Raw genomic sequence first — 22,472 nt, 5'->3', positions numbered from 1 at the left:
TAAACCTGGTGACATTAGACTACCTGACTTCAAAATAGACTGCCAAGTGTTAGTAACCAAAACAACATGGTACTGGCATGAAAACAGACACATAGACTGATGGAACAGAATCAAAAATCCAGAAATAAATCCATGGATCTACAGCCAACTAATTTTTGACAAAGTTGCCAAAAATACAAAATGGGGAAAGGAATGTCTCTTCAATAAATAGTGTTAGGAAAACTGTTTAAACACATGCAGAAGAATGAAACTAGACCCTTTTCTCTCACCATAGACAAACATCAACTCAAGACGAATTAAAAACTTAAATTTAAGACCCAAAACTACAAAACTACTAAAAGAGAAAACACAGGAGAAAATGTCCATGAAAAATATCCTACACCAGGATCTTTTTGGATAAAAACTTCAAAAGCATAGGCAACAAATGCAAGTATAGACAAATGGGATTACATCAACCTATTTTTTTTTTTTTTTGGCACAGCATTTTAGGACAATAGAATAATCAACAAAGCAAAGAGACAGCATGCAGAGTGAGAGAATATATTTGCAAACTATGCATCTGATGAGGGGTTAATATCCAAAATATATAGGGAACTGAAACAACTCAACAACAACAACAAAAACTCAATTAAAAAATGGGCAAAAGGCCTGACTTTACATTTCTTAAGACACACAAATGGCCAAGAAATATATGAAAAAAAGCTCAACATTTTTAATCATCGGGGAAATGCAGATAGATATCACTTCATTCTGGTTAGAATGACTATTATCAAAAGGACAAACAGTAACAAATGTTGGTGAAGATGCGGAGAAAAGGGGACCCTTACACATTGGTAGGGGAAATGTAAATTAGTTCAGCCATTAAGGAAAACAGTATGGCGGTTCCTCAAAAACATTAGAAATAGAACTACCCTGTATTCCAGCAATCCCACTACTGGGTATATATCCAAAGGAAATGATATCAATATGTCAAAGAGGTATTTGCACTCCTGTGTTTAGCACAGTACAATTCACAACAGCCAAGGTAAGTAAAGAACCTAAATCCCCTCAGTGATTGAATGAGCTTAAAAATACAGTATATATACACAGTAGAATACTATTCAGCCATAAAAAAAGAATATTTTGTCACTTGTGGCAACATGGATGAACCTGTTAAATTATATTGAGTGAAATAAGTCGGGAACAAAAAGATGAATACTGCATGATGTCACTTATATGAAATCTAAAAATGTTGTTCTCATAGAAGTAGAGAGTAGAATAGTGGTTACCAGAGGATGGGAAGTGTAGTGAGGAGGGAGAATAGGAGAATTAACAATAATGTATCATATTTCAAAAAAGCTAGAAGAGAGGGTTTTGAATGTACTCAGTAAAAAGAAATGATAAATATGTAAGTGCTGGATACGCTATTATAATCTGATTTGCTCATAACACAATGAACACATATCGAAACATCACATACCCCATAAGTATGTACAATTATTGTGTATCAATAACAATTTAATAATAATAACGATAATTTAGTTTAAAGAAGAACTCAATTTTATTCTAATCTAGTCAGATTTTCAACAGCATACGTAACCTCTTTCACTAACTTTAAGGTATTCTAAAAATTAATTGTGCTTATTATCTCAGTCAGTTAATTCTGTATTGTAATAAATTCTGCATTTAATTGCTTTCTAATGGTGTTTATATATATATCTTATTTCTCTCTTATTTTCAGAATTAAAGAATTCTGAGGATAAAATTTGTTTGATTTTGAGCTAATTAACACTCCCATCTCTCCATTTCTCACAGATTAATCTATTGTCTTTTCAGTCTGAGCTTCTGTGTGTCTTATTGAGCATCTTAGAGCATACTATTTCTGTTATTACTATCTGGTAAATGTAATCATTAATTTTCAATCCTTCTAACAAAATCTAGTGAAAAGTCATATGACATATGTTTTATACTCTTGCACTGATGCTTCCAGATAAGTATGACATTTTCCAGAGGAACGTGTAAGGAAGTGGTAAGTTGGGGTTAATGAGAGTCAGAGTACAACTCAAGTCTAATGTCCAAGTTGGAGCAGGACACTCAGCAAAGGATCTAAAGGGAAGAACACAACAAGTCTGAGCAAGTAGGAAAAGGGAAGCCCATACTTCAGTTTCATGGTTGGAAAAGGGCTAGCCAGAGGCAAGGAGAGCACCTGGAAGCCTACATCCCTGTCTAAGTGTTGCAGCAGCATCACGCTCAGCTGCTGGCTTGCACACAAGCTCGTGGAAGAACCTATTTTGGATAGAAGGACTAGTCAGTATTTGCCTAGGGCACATAGTTGTACAAGAGACGGACGTTTTTAGGTCCTTGCGGTTTCTTGCATTTCCAGAAAACTTGCTTCAATTGTTTTTCCAGATGCAAAATTCCCTGGATCCTTGTTTTAGAATGAATCTATTAACTAAACTGGATCCAGAAAAAGTCTATAATCAGTTTTGTTTTTCAGAAACTTCACATTAAATTTAATGAATTCCTTTCTTTGTTCATGTATTAATTTCTGGGACTTGGCCCAAATCCTGTATAAAATATACACAGAAAGAGAGAGAACAAGTAGCCTCTTTATGTAAACTAATCAAGAAGGAAATGAAGCCACCCAAATGTGGGCTATGCCATCTGTGATCTATGATAAATAACAAAACTACAGTCATGTTTTTTCCTTAAATGTTAACTGTAAAACATAGTCCTTTTTATTAGCACCAGATGTCAAGAATGCTTATTAAAATGCTATGGTTTATTAAATAGCATCATTTTAGACTCACTGAACTAGTAAAGACTTGTGTTTTTGCATTAGATTAAATGTCTAAAATTCTGTATTACTCCTTCTATTTCAAATACATGAACGCTAATATACATACACCAAAATTTATATTTAGAAACAGAGAGATTTATATATCATAGGTGAAACTGAAATATTTTTCAGTCCACAAAAGTGGATTTTCATTTTACTCTTATGTATAAAGTTTATTGAGATTTTTATATAGCAATGAAAGTAAGCATGACATATCTCAGATCTATAGGAAATCAGGGAAGATTAAACAAAAATAAAAAGTATATTTAAAACTATATAATCTATCTTTTTTAGTGATTTTGGTTTTTTTTTTCTTTTTAGCTTTCATCACATAGTCATATGTGAGGAAATCGTGATCATCCCTGTCTCTTCCCTCCTTCTAGCTAAGAGTCAGTACGGCCTTTTCTCGGCCTGAGTCAGGGAAAGAATAGCTTTGATAATTAGACAGAAATCACTATATAGAATTTTTGCAGAAATAGAAAGTTTTGGGAACTTTCCTGCAAGGCCATGCTTGCAATATTTTGAATTCAAATTTAAAGGGAATAGTGAGAATTTAGTATGGTAAAGAAGGAACATTATATTTTCATTTTACTTCTTCATCAACTGATAGTTTGGTTAACCTCTTCTTTAAGACTGTCTTGTCAAAATGACTCTGCAATTACAGATTACAATGCTTTGAAATATTTTATTTTCTTTTTTTAAACCCTATACTTTTTATGTATAATTTGTACATGATCTATTGGGTAGCTAACATGAGGAGTGCTATAGTTTGGATGTTTGATTCCTCAAAACTCATGCTGAAATTTAATTTCAATGTTGGAGATGAGTGTCTAATGGGAGGTGTCTGGGTCACAGAGGCAGATCCCTCATGAATAGATTAAAACCCTCACTTGGGTTGAGGGGTGAGTGAGTTCTCACTTTATTAGTTCTTGTGAAAGCTGGTTGTTAAAAAGAGCCTGGCACCTGGCCCCTCTTCTGCTTCCTCTCTCTCCCTGTGATCTCTCTGTATACGAATTCCCCTTCACCTTCAGCCAGGAGTGGAAATAGCCTGAGGCCCTTGCCCAGTTTTGAGCTGTTCGGAATACCAGAACTGTGAGCCAAATAAACATATATGTGTGTGTGTATATATATATATATATATTTATATATATAGCCTCAGGTATTTCTTTGTAGCGACACGCAAACAAACTAAGACAAGGGTGATTTAGGAAAAGGTTATTTGAGATATAATTCACCTATAACAAAGTCAGCCATAAATTACTCAGGCCAAACTCAGTGTGTAATATATCCCATACACCTGTCTAAGGAAACTAACTTTCTAGTGGTAATCTAGTGATTAACCTTTTCTACTCATTGTTACTTAGACATTATCCAGTAATATTCAAATCAAGGTTACTACTGAATATAACCTATTGAGCTTGAAACCAGCAGGTGGGTTCTGAATAAAGTAAAGGGCAGATAATAAAATAGCTTCCATGTTTACATAAGAATTTATTTACTCTGGGATTTTTATCTACTGCTTTTGGTTTTAAAGGTTAACATGAGGGCATTAGGAAAAAATGGGCCCTTTGTTTTTCAGGAGCAGCAGGTGTTGAAACTGCTTTCTAGTTTGACTAGTACAATAGTAGTTAATTTATTCATTGACTTGATTGATCATTACAAGCCCTAAGGGACATAGCCTCCCAAAAAAAATTATCTGAATGTTTTTATGGTTACTTAGTGCAGTTCTGTATTTTAATCTGTCATATTTGGCTATGTGGGCAAAGGATACATTACTGGGTACATTTATTTCAAAAAGCAATTGCATTTTATATCCAGCCTTATCATAAAATAAATACCTAAGATGTTTTTAGACTGTCTGCATGAACATGGATTTATAACTACTATGGCTTTGGAGGTATTACAAAATTAACACTTTCTGGGGGATCTCAGCAAATGAGGCAAATGACTTTTTGAAATTTTTTACTGTTACATTATAATCATTTTTGGAGACAGGATCTCACTCTGCCAGCCAGGCTGGAGTGCAGTGGTGGGAACACTGGCTCACTGCAGCCTCAACTTCCGGGGTTCAAGTGATCCTCCTGCCTCAGTCTCTCTAGTGGCTGGGATTACAGATGTAAGCTATCACACTGGCTAATTTTTTCTATTTTTTTTGTAGAGACAGGATCTCCTCATGTTTCCCAGGCTGATCTCAAACTCACTGCCTCAAGTAATCCTCCCACCTTGGCCTCCCAAAGTACTGGGATTACAGGCATGAACCACTGCACCTGGCCTGCAAATTACCCTTAAATGTAACTCAAAGGAATTTACTGCTAATTAAGAAGGAACTGAAGCCACCCAAACAAGGTTTATGCTATCTGTGGTCTCTGATAAATGGCAAAACTACAGTCATGTTTTTTCCATGAGAATTATCCATGAGATAATTCTAATAGTTATCCATGAATTATCCATGAGATAATTCTTACAGTTCTAGAGTTCTTGGATCTCCAATATAGACCACTTACCTGCTCCAAGCCACCTACACAACAGAAAGGGTTAAGCACCTAGCATAGTGCTAGAAATGTGCGTATCTATATACTGACTAAGCACTCGGCAAATGTTTAGTGAATACAATACCCAGAGAAAACCCACTGGTGGTCGAGAGACACGTGATCTAACTATACTGACATCAGTGAATAAGTGACATCATTTCACATCTGCTTCAAAGTGTACCCTTCCTTCATGTTTATAGAGCTAACTATAATCTCAGGATTATTAGGTGAGTATGAATAATTATCCCCCCAATAGTAGCAGTTTTCTAAAATTGTCTATCCATAAATCACATTTTGGATCTTAGAGATATCTTCTTTTTTTTTTTTTTTTTTTTTTTTTTGAGACTGAGTCTCGCTCTGTTGCCCAGGCTGGAGTGCAGTGGCACAATCTCGGCTCAGCTCACTGCAGCCTCCATCTCCTGGGTCCAAATGATTCTCCTGCCTCAGCCTCCCAAGTAGCTGGGATTACAGGTGCACATCACCACGTCCAGCTAATTTTTGTATTTTCAGTAGAGATGGGGTTTCATCATGTTGGCCACGCTGGTCTTGAACTCCTGACCTAGTGATCCACCCACCTTAGCCTCCGAAAGTGCTGGGATTACAGGCGTGAGCCACCGCACATGGCCGAGACATCCTCTTAATGTGTTATATTGCTAAGTTCTAAAGAGTTTCTATTTGGATTTCCAAACAGAGGGGTTTGAAGTAGGAAGCAGCAGGAGGTTCAATATACGGGGTTGCAATAGAGTGTGTGCTTCTAGTGGTTTTTTTTTGGGGGGGGGAACCTTTTTATTAATTGTTATGAAATTCACTTAACATAAGATTTATCATCCTAACCAATTTTTTTTTTTTTCGAGACAAGAGTCTCACTTTGTTGCCCAGGCTAGAGTGCAGTGGCACTATCTTGGCTCACTGCAAGCTCCACCTCCTGGGTTCAAGGCATTCTCCTGCCTCAGCCTCCCGAGTAGCTGGAACTACAGGCACCTGCCACCACACCTGGCTAATTTTTTGTATTTTTAGTAGAGACGGGTTTTCACCGTGTTAGCCAGGATGGTCTCATCTCCTGACCTTGTGATCCGCCCACCTCGGCCTCCCAAAGTGCTGGGATTACAGGGGTGAGCACTGCGCCCAGCCCATCCTAACCATTTTTAAGTGTATAGTTCAGTGGTATTAAGAACATTCAGATTGTTATGCAACCAACACCACTGTCCATCTCCAGAACTCTTCATCTTGTAAAACTGAACTCTGTACCAATTAATCAATAACTCCCTATTCCTTCTTGCCCTGGCCCCTGGCATCCTGTGATTTTAAGTGAAAATTATTATGTTAAAATATTGCTATATAATCCATAAAGAAGAATATGTTCACCATCACATTTATGAATGTTTTACAATTAACATATTATGGAAAATGGGTGTTACGTATTCATTTTTTGCCTCATCAGTTTTCCTGGGAAATGAGGGCCCCTATGCCTCTGCTTCTAGTGTTTCATGTACTACTAAAACGGTAGATACATGAGGGGCTCATTTTTAAATATCTCTAACATCTTTGAACTTCAGTAATATTTTTCAAATATTTTTCATTTTTCAAAACACTAACTTTTGTTGCTTTAATTTCAGATAATTAGTTTCTCCTTTTATCTCATCATGATACCTCGCACTTGAAATGTTCATATTCTGTTCATACATTTATATATTCATCAAATTCAAACTCTGTTTACCTTTTAAATATTCTACATTTAGGACAAGATAATACTTGGCCATACTTTTGTTAAATATTCTCTCCGGAATTCCTATTTCAGTTGGGTTGCATTGATTTATTTTGAAATCAAGTAATCTGACTTTCAGTTATTGTGCCAAGGATTATTTATTATTATTATTATTAATGTATGAGTAGCTCTGTTAGCACTCCATCTCAAGGTGTGGTTGAGAAAGCATACTTCTGTGTTTTGTTTCCTTTTCAAGCCCTGAGGCTTAAATTTTTCGGCAGCAATTGCTCTTAGTTCGTAAGTGAGAATTTTAAAACAGCTGAAATGGAAGAATTCTACTGGGTTATTTCTAATTTACAGGATAGTCAGAACATTATTGTGTTTAGAAAACAATGCTTAATATTTTATTATGTTCAAGTAACACAACTTATTTTACTTTCTAAGTTTACTCTGTTTCTTATTCCAGGTCAAATAGTCATTAAATATATTTGCTTCCAGACCAAGTCAGAACCACTGATATTAGTTTAAAAATATGGAGGGATCTTTTCTCCTCTGTGTGTCACAAATGTCTGAAGTTGCACCATTTGTTGAAATGAAATGAAGTTCATTTATTGGTGTTTATTGTCAAATGATGTCCCTTTAATATGTGAATATCCTTGGGAAAAGTGGATCTTATTGTCTCTTACCAACTCTTTTGTGGATTTGCTTTTTCCCGGGGCAAGTATGAGCACAGGTGTAGAATATAGGGAGAAACACAAACAATGGGATGGGAAGGAACTGTGGTATCAAGGACAAAGCTTTAACTGCATCATCATTTTGCCTCTTTCCTGACTGACTCTTGTAGAGTACTGTGTACCTGATACTTTGAAAAAGTTAATAATCATAAGCATCTGTTTTTCCAAATTTCCTTCAGAATAATCAACCAATATTTACTGTATACCTTTTCTCTGCTACACATGGGGCTCAGGACATCCCCTGAATTTTTGTACTTACTCCTCAAAGCAACCCCATTTTACTGATGAGGAAATGAGGCTTAGAGAAATGTGGTCACTTTTTTAAGGTCATATGGCTAGGAACTGTCTTTCTGACTGCTAAACATATTATCTTAACCACAAAACTGTATTTATTCTTAGAGTAATGAGGAATCATTGAAGGATTTTAAGAAGATTGAAGTGATCACATTGATTTTGAAGGAATCACACTGGCTGAGAATATAGATTGGAGAGAAATAAGACTAGAATCGGACTAAGAAGTTAGGAAACTATTGCAATTTTCTAGGTATTACCTGGATGTTGCCCAGGAGGTGGCAGCAGGGATGAAAAGAAGCAGATGGATTCAAGCAACATTTGGAAGTAGGCTTCAGCAGGATGTAGTGAGGACAGGAAGGAGTCATGGGTGATCTTTGAGTTTCTGATTTGAGCAAACAGGTAGATGGAAACACCATTCACCAAGACAGAGGGAACACAGACAGGGGATCTGTATGTGTGTGTGGACAAGGAGGTGGAGGAGGAGGTGGGAGGGGAGGAGAGGACATTGAGTTTTGGACACAGAGTTTGAGGTGTCTGATGTGAAATGTCCAAAGGCAAATGTGCAATCAACAGTTTGTTCTTGGCCAGTCACGGTGGCTCATGCCTGTAATCCCAGCACTTTGAGAGGCCGAGGTGGGCGGATCACTTGAGTTCAGGAGTTCGAGACCAGCCTGGCCTTGGGTGACAGAGTGAGACTCTATCTTAAAAAAAAAAAAAAAAAAATTCGCTGTTTTCCTGGAGCTCAAGGAAAGAGACCTAAGTTGGAGATCTAAACCTGAAGGTTATCAGAATATGGATGGAAAGTACATGAGATCACCCTGGAAGAAGGTGCAAAGTGAGAAGGGAAGAAGGGCCAGCACCCATCCCTAACAAGACAAAATAAAACTTAAGTAAATGAAATCAGCATATAAGAAGGGCACAGGCAAAAGGAGAGCCCACCAAGAAAATGATAAGGAACAAGCAGAGGGGTAGAAAAGACAGCAGGGACAGCATGGGATTCAGAAGGCCAGAAGGATAAAGTTGCGGAAGGGAGGAGTACTCAGCTGAGTTAGGGCCTGTGATGTCACTGAGAGACACAGTGAGGCAGGGCCTGGCTTTAGCACTAAGGAGACTATTGGTGGCACCAGGGCCCTGGAGCAGTGGATTAAAACTAGACTTTAGTCTTCTTCTCAGTTACTAAATAGACACATGGTATCATGTAAATCTTTTTTTTTTTTTTTTTGCCTCGTTCTGTCGCCCAGGCTGGAGTGCAGTGACACGATCACGGTTCACTGCAACCTCTGCCTCCCAGGCTCAAGAGATCTTCCCACCTTAGCCTTCCAAGTAGCTGAGACTACAGGCACATGCCACCATGCTCGGCTAATTTTAAAATTTTTTTGCAGAGCAGGGTGTCTCGCTATGTTGCCCAGTCTGATCTCGAACTCCTCGGCTTAAGCCTGGAACTCCCACCTAGGCCTGCTGAATTGCTGGGATTACAGGCATGAGCCACTGCACAAGGCCTGTATTGTATAAATCTTTACTTAAGTCAGAGAAAAATAAATTTAATGCGTCTTCCCCATGAATGAGTATTTTGATGACTTTTATGATTCCTGATGATTTGTGTAGTTCCTAAAATCATTCAATCTTCATGCCTCAGTTGGCATTTTATTTTCATTTCTGGAGGCCATTTGGTTCTAATTTTACAATCTTATTTTTTGTCTCAAACTCAATATTCTTGACAAAAGTGGTATAATTTTGAGATATTAAGAGTGATACTGTTTTTTTACAGGTGCTCTCTGATAAGAGACCCAAAGAAAGAGTGGGTAAGTCTCCCTGAGAAAATGTTTTCCTGTTTATGTATAAAAGTTGTTTGGAGAGCTTTGCCTCATCCCTATAAATTTAAACATGCCATAAGTGTTGCTGAATCGTGGATGCAAAGTTGATGGATACAGTATGATGTTAAATCAGAATATGACCTGCATTTTGAAAATTGGAAAAGTTCATTGGGTTTTCTCTGGTCCTCATGCAGCCATGCTGCTGAGTTTATCTCCATTTTGTAAAGTTGATTTTACACAGAAAGAAGTTGCTTTGCATAATCAGTCTTTATCTTGAAATGTATCTTATAAGTTAAATAGGAATTAAATAAAAGATTGCACCTTTACTGAAACATCTGCTTCGAAGGTAAGGCCTCTTGAAAATAAGGCATATATGAGGGTAGTGGTTTATTTGTATAGCTTTTGTATTTGGAAATGTTCTGTATAAATCTGAATACTTGACAGCTTTATTTGTGGAATGTTATTTTAATGACTATGTAAACTAACAGCTAACCAATCTTGAATCACCACTTCTTACCAACTCTTTAGCAGCTGTTGTTGTACTTTTCATTTGAATAGTCATTATGGATAAGACATTCTGAAATCTCCGTATCAGTCCTCACTTCATACGGTCATTTACATGCTTATACATAGAAAGGAACCCCTTCAAAGCCCTTTATGTGATTCCACTGCATGTATTCTTCATATCCTGTAGATAGCGTATTGCTAGACTTGAAAGTTAACACTTTTCTCTGAGTTTATATCTTTAAAGCCCAATTTTGAAGTATCTTGTCAAATAATGCCTCTAAAAGCAATAGTCTGATGCTACCCTTATCTGCATTGGTGCCAGCATTATTTCCATTTTTATACACTCATTTTTCTATAATCTGCTGAGAACCAGTTTCAGTTCATTATTCAGACACCCAAGATCTCAGCTTCACTTATGCTTAGGATGAGCATTGGATCTCTGGGATATAGTCATCTGCTGTTCTTCAGCTCTTGGGGAGATTTGCAAGGAGGCCTTTACACTGGGCCTCCAGGCAAAAATGACTGGCTAGAACTTTGTCAGGAAAATGTCTTTAGTGAGTGTGCCGAACCTATCAGCTCTCCCACTAAACAACCGAGCAGAATTTGTTCTTGCCATTCTGAGAAATGCTTGTAGCATCAACTATGCATAATTTTTGTCCATGACCACTTTTATATTTGGGACTTCAACTATATATAACCCTCAACCACCTGGCAGCTAAGTGGGAAATAAGCACAGACCTCTTTTAAAATCATATGAATGTGTCCAAATAGTAAATTATGACATAAGTAGAACCCTCTGTGCTTCGTCTCTCTTGTTGAAATTCCAACTTGAATTAAAGGAGCTGATACTGCATTTACATCAGCAAAGAATGTGTTTCGCTTCAGAAATGACCAAAAAGGGGATTTACACTAATGAGCAGCCTGTGAAGCTTTTAGACAATCAAAGTATTTCCCCTGGAGATCTGATAACTAGAATAATAGGTCTATTTTCTTCATTTCATAAGTATATCCAACTTATTATAGCAAAAGAATATTTTTCACCATGTAAAAGTTACAATCAAGAAAGTAAGAAACAACCATAGTTGACTTCTGGGTGGAAATGACAAGTACTTTTCTAATAAATTACATCTCTGTGAGGAAGTTCAGCCATGGAGGCTCTGAAGTGGTTTAATAGTCCTAGATTGGATGTGGAGCTTACCTGTGGGTCTTCAGGTATCGTGCATGAGAGTTCGGTCTACTACAGCCTGAATATTTTGCTGTTTAACCACTCTGTCATTCAGGGCTTCATTTTGGCAGGGGAAAAATCGAATAAGCAAGCAGGCCAGAAAATCTAGAAGACAGTCAAATCGATTTTCACATAAATATTTATGGAAAGCACTCTGGGAGAAGGAAATATTGGTGAAGGATATCTGAGAACAATTTTTCTGAACATGTAAATCAAAGGAGAATTACAGAAGCCTAATTCCAATTTCCATGCAAATACAAAGCAGTCCATAAGTCTGGGTTTTTTAATTACAGTCATCCCCCCTTTTTTAACCTCATCTTTCAAATTAAATCATTAATAATTCAAACTTTTGATGTTCATTCCTTTCTGCTGTTTGTAAAATGTAAAGTCAACTGCCCTCGTTCCTAATTTGGCTTTCCATCATTGCTTCTTGATTGGAATGTCCAAGAGCTTTGCTCCGTTTTAGCAGAGATATGTAGCAGGACGAGCCGCAGGCAAAACTCCTCAGACACCAAGTTAAAGGAGGAAGGGGTTTATTCGGCCAGGGGCATCAGCCAGACTCCTGTCTCAAGAGCCGAGCTCCCTGAGTGAGCAATTCCTGTCCCTTTTAAGGGCTCACAACTCTAAGGGGGTGCATGTGAGAGGGTCGTGATCGATTGAGCAAGCAGGGGGTACACGTGACTGGGGGCTGCATGCACCGATAATTAGATTGGAACAAAACAGGATAGGGATTTTCACAGTGCTTTTCTATACAATGTCTGTAATCTATAGATAACATAACCGATTAGGTTGGGGGTCAATCTTTAACTACCAGGCCCAGGGTGTGGCACTGGGCTGTCTGCTTGTGGATTTCATTTCTGCCTTTTAGTTTTTACTTTTTCTTTCTTTGGAGGCAGAAATTGGGCATAAGACAATATGAGGGGTGGTCTCCTCCCTTAATAGAATATGGTAGTCAGACTGAAGGGGCCCCTCCATATACAAAGATGGAAGGCGGAACGTGACGTATAGTAGGAGGATATGACCCTGACCCACTGTTGACCCTTGTGAGGTGATTTTTTTCTTGTGTTCCAAAACTGCCTGATTCACATTTTCCTCTGGTCTCAGTCACTGATGGGGGTAAAATGTGAAACCCAAAGTAAAAGAGATTCCAGCAGAAAAGCACAGGCACAATAAGGTGGTTTAAAGGCCAGTCATTATTGCTTTCACTACAGATTAAGAGATAATGCCACTCTTTTCTAGGCAGTTTAAGCTGTCCACTGGGACCAAAAGATCTCAGCCTAGTGATGAAAGAAACATCTACTGTAGCAACAGTGGAATAATTCCTCCCAGTTTATGCCTATTATGCTGTGGCCTTTATTAGATAAAAATTCACAACAGAAATGAATGTTATATATTATACTATAGTTTGCTTAATGGAATGAAAAATTAATTTATTTTTGAAGAGTAAATATATACCTAAATATACACATACTATAAAATTAACCCAAGTAGTGATGGTTGACTTAATTTGCTTTTTAATTCCTCTTTTCATTGTATGTATTATCATTTCTTTAAATGTGTCAATAGGAGACTAAAGCCAAATTACTGTGTTCTTCACTGTCAAGAATATTTGAATCTCACATTGATGTACCATTCTTAGTGCAAAACATACTATTCATTTAAAGATTGTAAAAAAATTTTCTTTGGTTTAGAAAACAATTTTAAAACCTAAGGAAAATAAAATCACATCTGAAGAAATCATATATTTTTGTCTCTGAGTAATGTCACTAGGGCAATAGGGACAACTCTTCTTAGAACAGTTTCAAAAGACACTTCACGGGCATAGCTATTCAACCTTCCTCCAAGAGCTATAATTACTTCCCACCTTCTCAGCTTCATTGTGTTATGGCGTTTTGTTAGGCACATTATCAAGAATAGAAGGATCTGTCAGAAACAGAATTTCACAAGAGTTAGAAGTATAGAGTATGTAGGAAATCAAAAGTACTAGCCAAATCCAATTATTATGAAGAAAATCATGTACTATATGGAGTGTACCTATTCTTCTGTTTCACTAGAATTTAATTGTAGTGACAAATATCTGAGCCGAAGAGATTTTTGGTACCCTTTATCAATTCCAATATGAAATTATAACTTCAATTTAGTTAATTAAGTGTCTGTTGAACATTATTATGTCCCTTGCACTGTGCAAGGCATTAGCAATACAAAGATAAAGTGAGATAAAATTATCCCTCCTTCAAGAAGCTTGCCTAAATTAAATTATCTCTCTAGATTTTTCCAGTGAAACCAGAGCCTTTCAAAAAGTAAATTTATAACTATTTCATGAAATTTATAGTAATTTAGTAAGATTTTTAAATTGTGATTTCCTATGGCTATATATGTAGAGAGATAATTACCATTCTGTAGTAATACAGCCACATGAGGGAAAAAGAAAGCATCAAAGTGTGCCAAGAAGAACCTTAGTTTTATTTGATTTTAATTAGTGGGAATCTCTATCTTGAAATGCAAGTGCCACATAAAGCTTAAGAGCTTTATAAATCTAGTTAAAATACAATCTTTCCCTCCATAGTTGAGATATATCAGCTTATTCCCTTGAAAGTTGTTCTGAGTACTTAGTTTTAGCTCTTGCAAGCTGCCAACTTAAATACAGATAGGGAGAAGGAGAGTGTTTTCTATCCACCATTCCTACCTCTCGCTGTGGAATTCATGGACTTCTTCCGGGCAAAGTTCCCCAAACATCTACTGAAGAGCCTTGAGTAGCAGAGAAGTCAAGGAACCTGCCCTACTAACAAATATGAAATTTATATTTGGCCTTAAGATTTCAGGTGACTTCAGCATTGCTGTCCCATAACTTAGCTTGGCTGTCTCCTTCTCTTGAAACCTAAATGCCACCTGTTTTAAAAATCCTTCTCTGCTCACTCTAGCTAAAGAAGTTGACTCCTTCCCCAACTAGTTTCTATGGCTGCAATCTCTATTTCTTCAGAGCACTTGTCAGAACTTATAGTTTCCTTTCTTCCTTCCTTGCTTCTTTCCTTCCCTCCCTTCCTTTCTTCCTTTCCAATAGGCTAGAAAGTCCATGTCTTGTTCACTATTTTATCCCTTGCTCCCAATAGACTGCTGCCATACAACAGGTGCTCAAAAACATTTGCTGACTAAATGAACTCCTAAACAATAGCTGTTATATTAATAAAGTTAAGTGCCACCAAGAAACGTATATGCAGCAGGAAGATCTCGTGTTTATCTGGTGACTTTGTGGCCCTCTTTGCACATTGCCGAATACCCCAGTTTGAAGAGAGTAATTCCAAGATACTAGAGGAATACAGATCCGTATTGACTGAGAGCTTTCATGAGCCAAGAAAGCATTATGAGACTTTGACATTCTTTATGTATATTCATTCAGTCCTCAAAACAACCCTATATCATTGGAAGTATCGTCCTCACTTTATATGTATAAAACAGTAAGGGTCAAAAATGTTAATTTGCTCAATAAGTGTCTAAGTTGGAACTTAAATCTCGTTCTGTTTGATTTCTTTTTCTTTCTTTTTTTTTTTTTTTTGAGACAGAGTCTCGGCTCTATCATCCAGGCTGGAGTGCAGTGGAATGATCTAGGTTCACTGCAACCTCCACCCCCTGGGTTCAAGCGATTCTTCTGCCTCAGCCTCCTGAGTGGCTGGGATTACAGGTGCACACCACCATGCCCAGCTAATTTTTGAATTTTTAGCAGAGATGGGGTTTCGCCATGTTAGCCAGCCTGGTCTTGAACTCCTGACCTCAAGTGATCCACCTGCCTCGGCGTCCTAAAGAGTTGGGATTACAGGCGTGAGCCACAGCGCCTGGCCTCTTGTTTGATTTCTAAGACTGTGTACCTTTCACTAAACAAATACTCTCCAAAGAATATCATGGAGGGCTGACTATTGACTAAGTTGCTACTGCTTGTCCATCCACAAACTTCTACTACTGTGTGTGGATTCATAAATTTATTGAGTGGGCATTGTGACTCATTACAAGGAATGCATAGAAGAAAAACAGTGCCTTCCCTGAAGGAACTCATCACAAATGGGGGAAGAGAATAAGGAAATACACAGAGGGGGCAAATACACAGCCATTTTCTATGATATTTCTGCTGTTACTCAGAGGGTGGGCATGACAGGGACACAGGCCATATTTTTAAAATCAAGGAAGCATTGTTTTTATGATTATAGTTAATGAACCCTCCTTTGAATGTTCCTTGTAAATACTCAGTGTTCACAAGAGAATGCTCTCTGAAAAACAAAACTACAGAACGCAAGAGGTGTGATCTCTGTATTAGCAGAGATGTAATATGGTAGTCATACTGAAGGGGCCCCTCCGCATACGCAGATGGAAGGCGGAACGTGACGTAGCAGGAGGATGTGACCCTGACCCACTGTTGACTCCTGCGAGGTGATTCCTGGTGATTCTTTCTTGTGTTTTAAAACTGCCCGATTCACATCTTCCTCTGGAACCCAATGTAATAGAGATTGTTGCTGTTGTTGCTTCTAGAGAGTCTTTGAAGGAAGCTAGACCTGAACAAATTCTAACTAAAGACAAAGCAGTTCCTGGTTTCTCCCTTTTGAGGTCTTCTGGGAGATAGGAGCAGTTCTTCCAGAGGATGAGAGACCTTGAAAAGATGAGATTATGACCAGAAAGCAGAAAGTAATCACAATACTTAGTAGGAACTTTGTTGGCAACAGAGAAAGAATATTATCTTGTTAAAAGAATCCTTTAGTATAATCAATACTTTCTTCAATCAGAAGCACCGAAATATCAATTTATTTTGTTGTTCAAAGCCATTTGTTGTAAATAACAGACGTTTGCTGAAAAACATCCTTTTAATCTTCTCATTTGTTCCATGATTTGAAAGGAAAACAATAAAAATTGTCTATTCAATAACATGATTTTATCTGTCTGAGGTTTAAAAAATGGGTCTCTCTACTTTTATTTATGGCATATTGTTTTATTAAGTAATATAAATTTAATGGTGAAAATAAAGCATTATTTCATTTTTTTAGATTCTATAGTATGCCCACATCTTCTTAATCATTTTGAGATTAGTTAATGTTTATTTTTATTGTTCTTGAAACAGCAATCTCTGTTTTAAGAGATTAATGCAAATCTGTGTTGCATTAAAGAAAATACAAACATTAAAAATCAGCCATAATTTTTGCTTCTGAAAATGCCTTTTATAAGTATGTTATGTGCAAACATATAATCTTGAAAGTACTATTCATACCCCATTATCTTCGTTGTGATTTTCATATAAATAAATATAGTACCATAGAAAATTTTAAATCACCTATCGTACTGACTGCAGTCTAGCAGATAACTTTGAAATACATTAATCTCTGGCAACTAATTCAGTCTTTGGAAATACTGGTAGATTTAAATGACTTCTTATATGCTTAGGTTGTTTTGTGAAGCTGCCCCTTCCCCCAGGCAACCGTGCAATTGTCCTGTTGAGAATGTGGAACCTTTCATGAGGCACTGGTCTAACCTAAAGAGCTGAGCAGATGTTGAAAAAAATCACTCCACATAATTTTTCTAGAAACTAATTATTAAATACTATTCTATTAAATCCTGTTCATTTGTATTCTAACTTTTTCTAACATCTTTTCTCTAAGAAGAAAAGAAAGATTCCAAAATTATATTAGAATATAGGCACCATCAGAAAAGCTCGTGAGTGACTGTGGGTCCTCTTTTCTCCTCTCTCTCCCAGCATCAGAACCTTCCAACCAGGACCATCCACACTGCAAACTAGGCACTACCTCTCCTCCTTTACTTCCCAGCACCTTAATCACCCCTATTTTTCCTTGAGCATATCCTGCTCTTCTATACCTCAGAGACTTGAAGACAAGGTGTTCCTTGACTTCTCTACCTGGCTTACTCTGATTCAGGTTCACCAGGCCGGATCAGAGGCCAAGTCCTCCGCTGAACTTTCCCTTGATCCCTAAGCAGAGTGCCAGTCACAAGATACTTTGTAGTGGTTCCGTCATTGCCCCTGTAACATTCTGTAATTTCTATTGTAAACCCCATGGAGGAAGGTACAACAACTTATGTTCTTGGTATCCCTGGCCCACCACATGTTAGACCTTTGATATATTTTTTGAATGAATCAAATAATCATTTATATTTATGACCACCCTGTGAGGTAAGCAATATAACTATTATCTTGATTTTACAGAAACTGAGGTTAATAGATTTTAAACGGTGTGTTAAATTTTGCACGTCTATTAACTGGTAGGAAAAACTAAGACCAACACTTTAATAAAATAAATTTTCTAACACTCTAGTATTGGGTATTGCTTAATATTTTGCTTTTGATATTCAAAAAAATTTTTCCCATGATTTGATTTTAAGCCTAGTTATTTTCAAAGACATATATTCCACAACAGTGCCATCTAATAGAAATATAATGTGAGCTACAAATGTGAGCCAAATATGTAATTTAAAATTATCCATAAGTTTCATTAATAAAAGAAACAGGTGAAAATAATTTTAATAACATTCTATTTAGCCCAGTATCTCTAAAATATCATTTTAACATATAATCAAAATAAAAATTATTGAAATTTTGTATTCTTTTTTATAATAAGTATTAAAAATCTGGGGTGTATTTTACACTTAACAGCACATCTTAATTCAGACTTGCCACATTTTTTTATTAAATGATGTTTTATCTATGCACAATAGATATACACAGTTCCATGTTACACACATATATGTGATAATTTAATACATTCATATAATTTGTAAAGAACAAGTAGAATAATTGGAATATCCATGACCTTAATTATTTGTCTTGTCTCTATGCTAGAAATATCCAAATTGTTCTCTTCTAGCTATTTTGAAATATAGAATAGATTATTGTAAACTATAGCCACCTACTAATCTAGAATAGTAGGTTTTATTTATTTCTTCTATCTGACTCTATATTTGTACCCATTAATCAACTTCTTTTCATCTCCACCTCCCTTCTATCCTTTGTAGCCTCTGGTAATGTCCAGTCTATTCTGTCTTCATAAGATCCACTTTTTTAGCTCCCACATGAGTGAGAACATGCAATATTTTTCTTTCCGTGCTTGGCTTATTTCACTTAAACTAATGACCTCCAGTTCCATCTATGTTACTGCAAATGACAGGATTTTTGTTATGACTGAATAATATTCCATGGTGTATATATACCACATTTCTTTATCCATTTATCCATTGAAGGGCACTTAGGTTGATTCCATATTTTGGCTACGTGAATAGTGCTGTAATAAACATGGGACTGCAGATATCTTGTCAACATGTTGATTTCCATTCTTTTGGATATATATCCAGTGGTAGAATTGGTGGATCATATGGTAGCTCTATTTTTAGGTTTTTGAGGAACCTCCATGCTGTTCTCCATAGTGTACTAAATTACATTTCCACCAACCTTATACACAAATTCTACTTTCTCCACATCCTTGCCAGCATCTGTTATTGTTGCCTGTCTTTTAAAAATGTATTTTAATTTTTGATTTTTCTGGGTACATAGTATGTGTATATATTTTTTGAGATACATGAGGTATTTTGATACAGGCATGCAATGTGAAATAAGCACATCATGGAGAATGGAGTATCCATGCCCTCAATAATTTATCCTTTGAGTTACAAACAAATTACTTTTCATTTTAAAATGTACAATTAAGGCCGGGCGCAGTGGCTCACGCCTGTAATCCCAGTACTTTGGAAGGCTGAGGTGGGTGGATCACTAGGTCAGGAGATCGAGACCATCCTGGCTAACATGGTGAAACCCCGTCTGTACTAAAATTACAAAAAATTAGCCAGGCGTGGTGGCGGGCGCCTGTAGTCCCAGCTACTTGGGAGGCTGAGGCAGGAGAATCGCTTGAACCCCGGAGGCGGAGCTTGCAGTGAGCCGAGATCGCGCCACTGCACTCTAGCCTGGGCGACAGAGCGAGACTCCGTCCCCCCCTCCCCAAAAAAAGTACAATTAAGTTATTATTGATTATAAATATACAATTAAGTTATTATGGCACACCCTGTGGCACTATCAAATAGTAGGTCTCATTCATTCTTCCTATTTTTTTGTATCCATTAATCCTCATTTCCTCCCCTGCCAGCACCCTGCTACCCTTGCCAGCCTCCGGTAACCATCCTTCTACTCTCTATGTCCATGAGTTCAATTGTTTTGATTTCTAGATCCCACAAATAAGTGAGAACATGGAACGTTTGTCTTTCTCTACCTGGCTTATTTCACTTAACATAATGATCTCCAGTTCCATCCATGTTGTTGCAAATGGCAGGATCTCATTGTTTTTTATGGCTGAATAGTACTCCATTGTGTGTATGTACCACATTTTCTTTTCTTTTCTTTTTTTTTTTTTTGAGACGGAGTCTCGCTCTGTCACCCAGGCTGGAGTGCAGTGGCGCAATCTCGGCTCACTGCCGCCACACCCGGCTAATTTTTTGTATTTTTAGTAGAACCGGGGTTTCACCGTATTAGCCAGGATGGTCTCAGTCTGCTGACCTCGTGATCCGCCCGCCTCGGCCTCCCAAAGTGCTGGGATTACAGGCGTGAGCCACCACGCCCGGCCCTGTACCACATTTTCTTTACCCATCCGTTGATGGACACTTAGGTTGCTTCCAAATTTTAGCTATTGTAAACAGTGCTGCAACAAACACAGGAATGCATATATCTCTTTAATACACTGATTTCCTTTCTTTTGGGTTTATATCCAGCAGTGGGATTGCTGGATCATATGGTAGCTCAATTTTTAGTTTTTTGAGAAACTTCCAAACTGTTCTCCATAGCGGTTGTACTGGTTTACATTCCCATCAACAGCGCACAGGAGTTCTCTTTTCTCCACATTCACGCCAGCATTTGTTATTGCCTGTCTTTTGGATATAAGCCATTTTAACTAGGGTGAGATGATATCTCATTGTAGTTTTGATATGCATTTCTCTGATGAGCAATGAGGATGAGCACCTTTTCATATGCCTGCTTGCCATCTGCATGTCTCCTTTTGAGAAATGTCTATTCAAATCTTTTGCCCATTTTGTGATCAGATTATTCCATTTTTTCCTATAGAGTTGTTTGGGCTCCTAAAAAGCTCCTAATAATTGTATATTCTGGTTATTAATCCCTTATCAGAGGGATAGTTTGCAAGTATTTTCTCCCATTCTGTAGGTTGCTCTTCACTTTGTTAATTGTATCCTTTGCTGTCAGAAGCTTTTTAACTGATGTGTTGCCTGTTTTTTTGATAAAAAACATTTTAATTGGGATGAGATGATCTCTTCTTGTGTTTTTTTTATTTTCACCTCTCTGATGATTAGCAATGTTAAGCATTTTTTCATATGTCTGTTGGCCATTTGTATGTCTTCTTTTGAGAAATATCTGTTCACGTCTTTTGTCCATTTTTTAATTGGGGTTTTCATTGTTGTTGAGTTTTTCGAGTTCCTTTTATATTTTTAATATTAACGTCTTCTCGGATGCATAGTTTGCCAGTGTATTCTCTAACTCTGTGTGTTGTCTTTTTGCTCTGCTTTTTCCTTTACTGTGCACAAACTTTTTAGTTTGGTGTAATCTAATTTCTATATTTGTTTTGTTGCCCATGCTTTTGAGGTTTTATCAAAAAAATCCTTGCATAGACCAATGACATGAAGATTTCCCCTATGTTTTCATTTAGCAGTTTTGTTGTTTTGGGTCTTACATTTAAGTCTTTAATCCATATTAAGTCATTTTGTGTATATAATGATAGCTAACAGTCTAGTTTTATTCTTCTGCATGTGTATATCCAGTTTTCCCAGAACCATTCATTGAAGAGGCTATCTTTCCCCATTGTATGTTCCTAGTGCCTTTCTCAAAGCAGAGTTGGCTGTAAATGTATGGATTTATGTCCGAGTTCTCTATTCTGTTCCATTGGTCTATGTGTCTGTTTTTTTTTTTTTTTTTTTTTTTTTTTTTTTTTTTTTTTTTTTTTTTTGAGACAGAGTTTCGCTGTTGTTGCCCAGGCTGGAGTGCAGTGGCACGATCTCAGCTCACCACAACCTCCGCCTCCCGGGTTCAAGTGATTCTCCTGCCTCTGCCTCCCGAGTAGCTAGGATTACAGGCATGCGTCACCACGCCCCGCTAATTTTGTATTTTTAGTAGAGATGGTGTTTCTCCATGTTGGTCAGGCTGGTCTCGAACTCCTGACCTCAGGTGATCCGCCCACCTCGGCCTCCCAAAGTGCTGGGATTACAGGCGTGAGGCACCACACCTGGCTATGTGTCTATTTTTATGTTACAGACTAGCCACATTTCTAATGCTCAATACCTGTATATAACTACTGGCTACCATTTTGAACAGCGCAAGTTGTTGTTTGGTTTGACCCTTGTGAAAAATAGTATTGGGTGAATTTATTTCAAGTGGAAAAAAAGGGAATATCTTTATGGCATGGCTCGTGAAAACTGGCGTGCCACCAGTGTGGGTTATATTATCTTTCCCTCCTTAAATCCTCTTGACTTAAAATATTTGTAGGGATTATTGGTTTCCTTAATGGATTTATTGAAAGTGCTCCTACCATCCTCTGTAATCCAAAATATTATTTTTATGTTTTATATTTGTTAATACAAAACTGAATAACATTCTTTTTGGAGGCAGAAAATATGGGCATTTGGGATAGAGAGGCCTGAGTTTGAGTCTAGGTCCCTGTCACTTAACTAGCCTTGTGATTAAGAGCAAGGCACCCATCTGTGTACGTCTCATTTTCCTCGTCTATTAATATGGATAACAACACACCTATTGGGCATAATTATTATTAGTGTTAAACGAGATAATAATAAATGGAAACTTTTAATTT

General features: G+C 37.2%; 1 protein-coding gene across 3 annotated transcripts in view; it reads left to right on the top strand.

The window, feature by feature from the left end:
• STARD13 (StAR related lipid transfer domain containing 13) overlaps positions 1-22,472 on the top strand; it is a 575,282-nt gene that overhangs the window by 226,345 nt on the left and 326,465 nt on the right. For all 3 annotated transcript variants that reach the window (XM_054665173.2, XM_054665174.2, XM_054665176.2), the window contains exon 3: positions 9,851-9,884. In XM_054665173.2, the coding sequence (XP_054521148.2) occupies positions 9,851-9,884 (34 nt within the window). The remainder of the gene's footprint in view (positions 1-9,850; positions 9,885-22,472) is intronic.

This window comes from Pan troglodytes, chromosome 14, assembly GCF_028858775.2.
Source record: "Pan troglodytes isolate AG18354 chromosome 14, NHGRI_mPanTro3-v2.0_pri, whole genome shotgun sequence".
Taxonomy (NCBI): domain Eukaryota; kingdom Metazoa; phylum Chordata; class Mammalia; order Primates; family Hominidae; genus Pan; species Pan troglodytes.
This window is presented reverse-complemented; position numbering and strand designations above follow the sequence as displayed.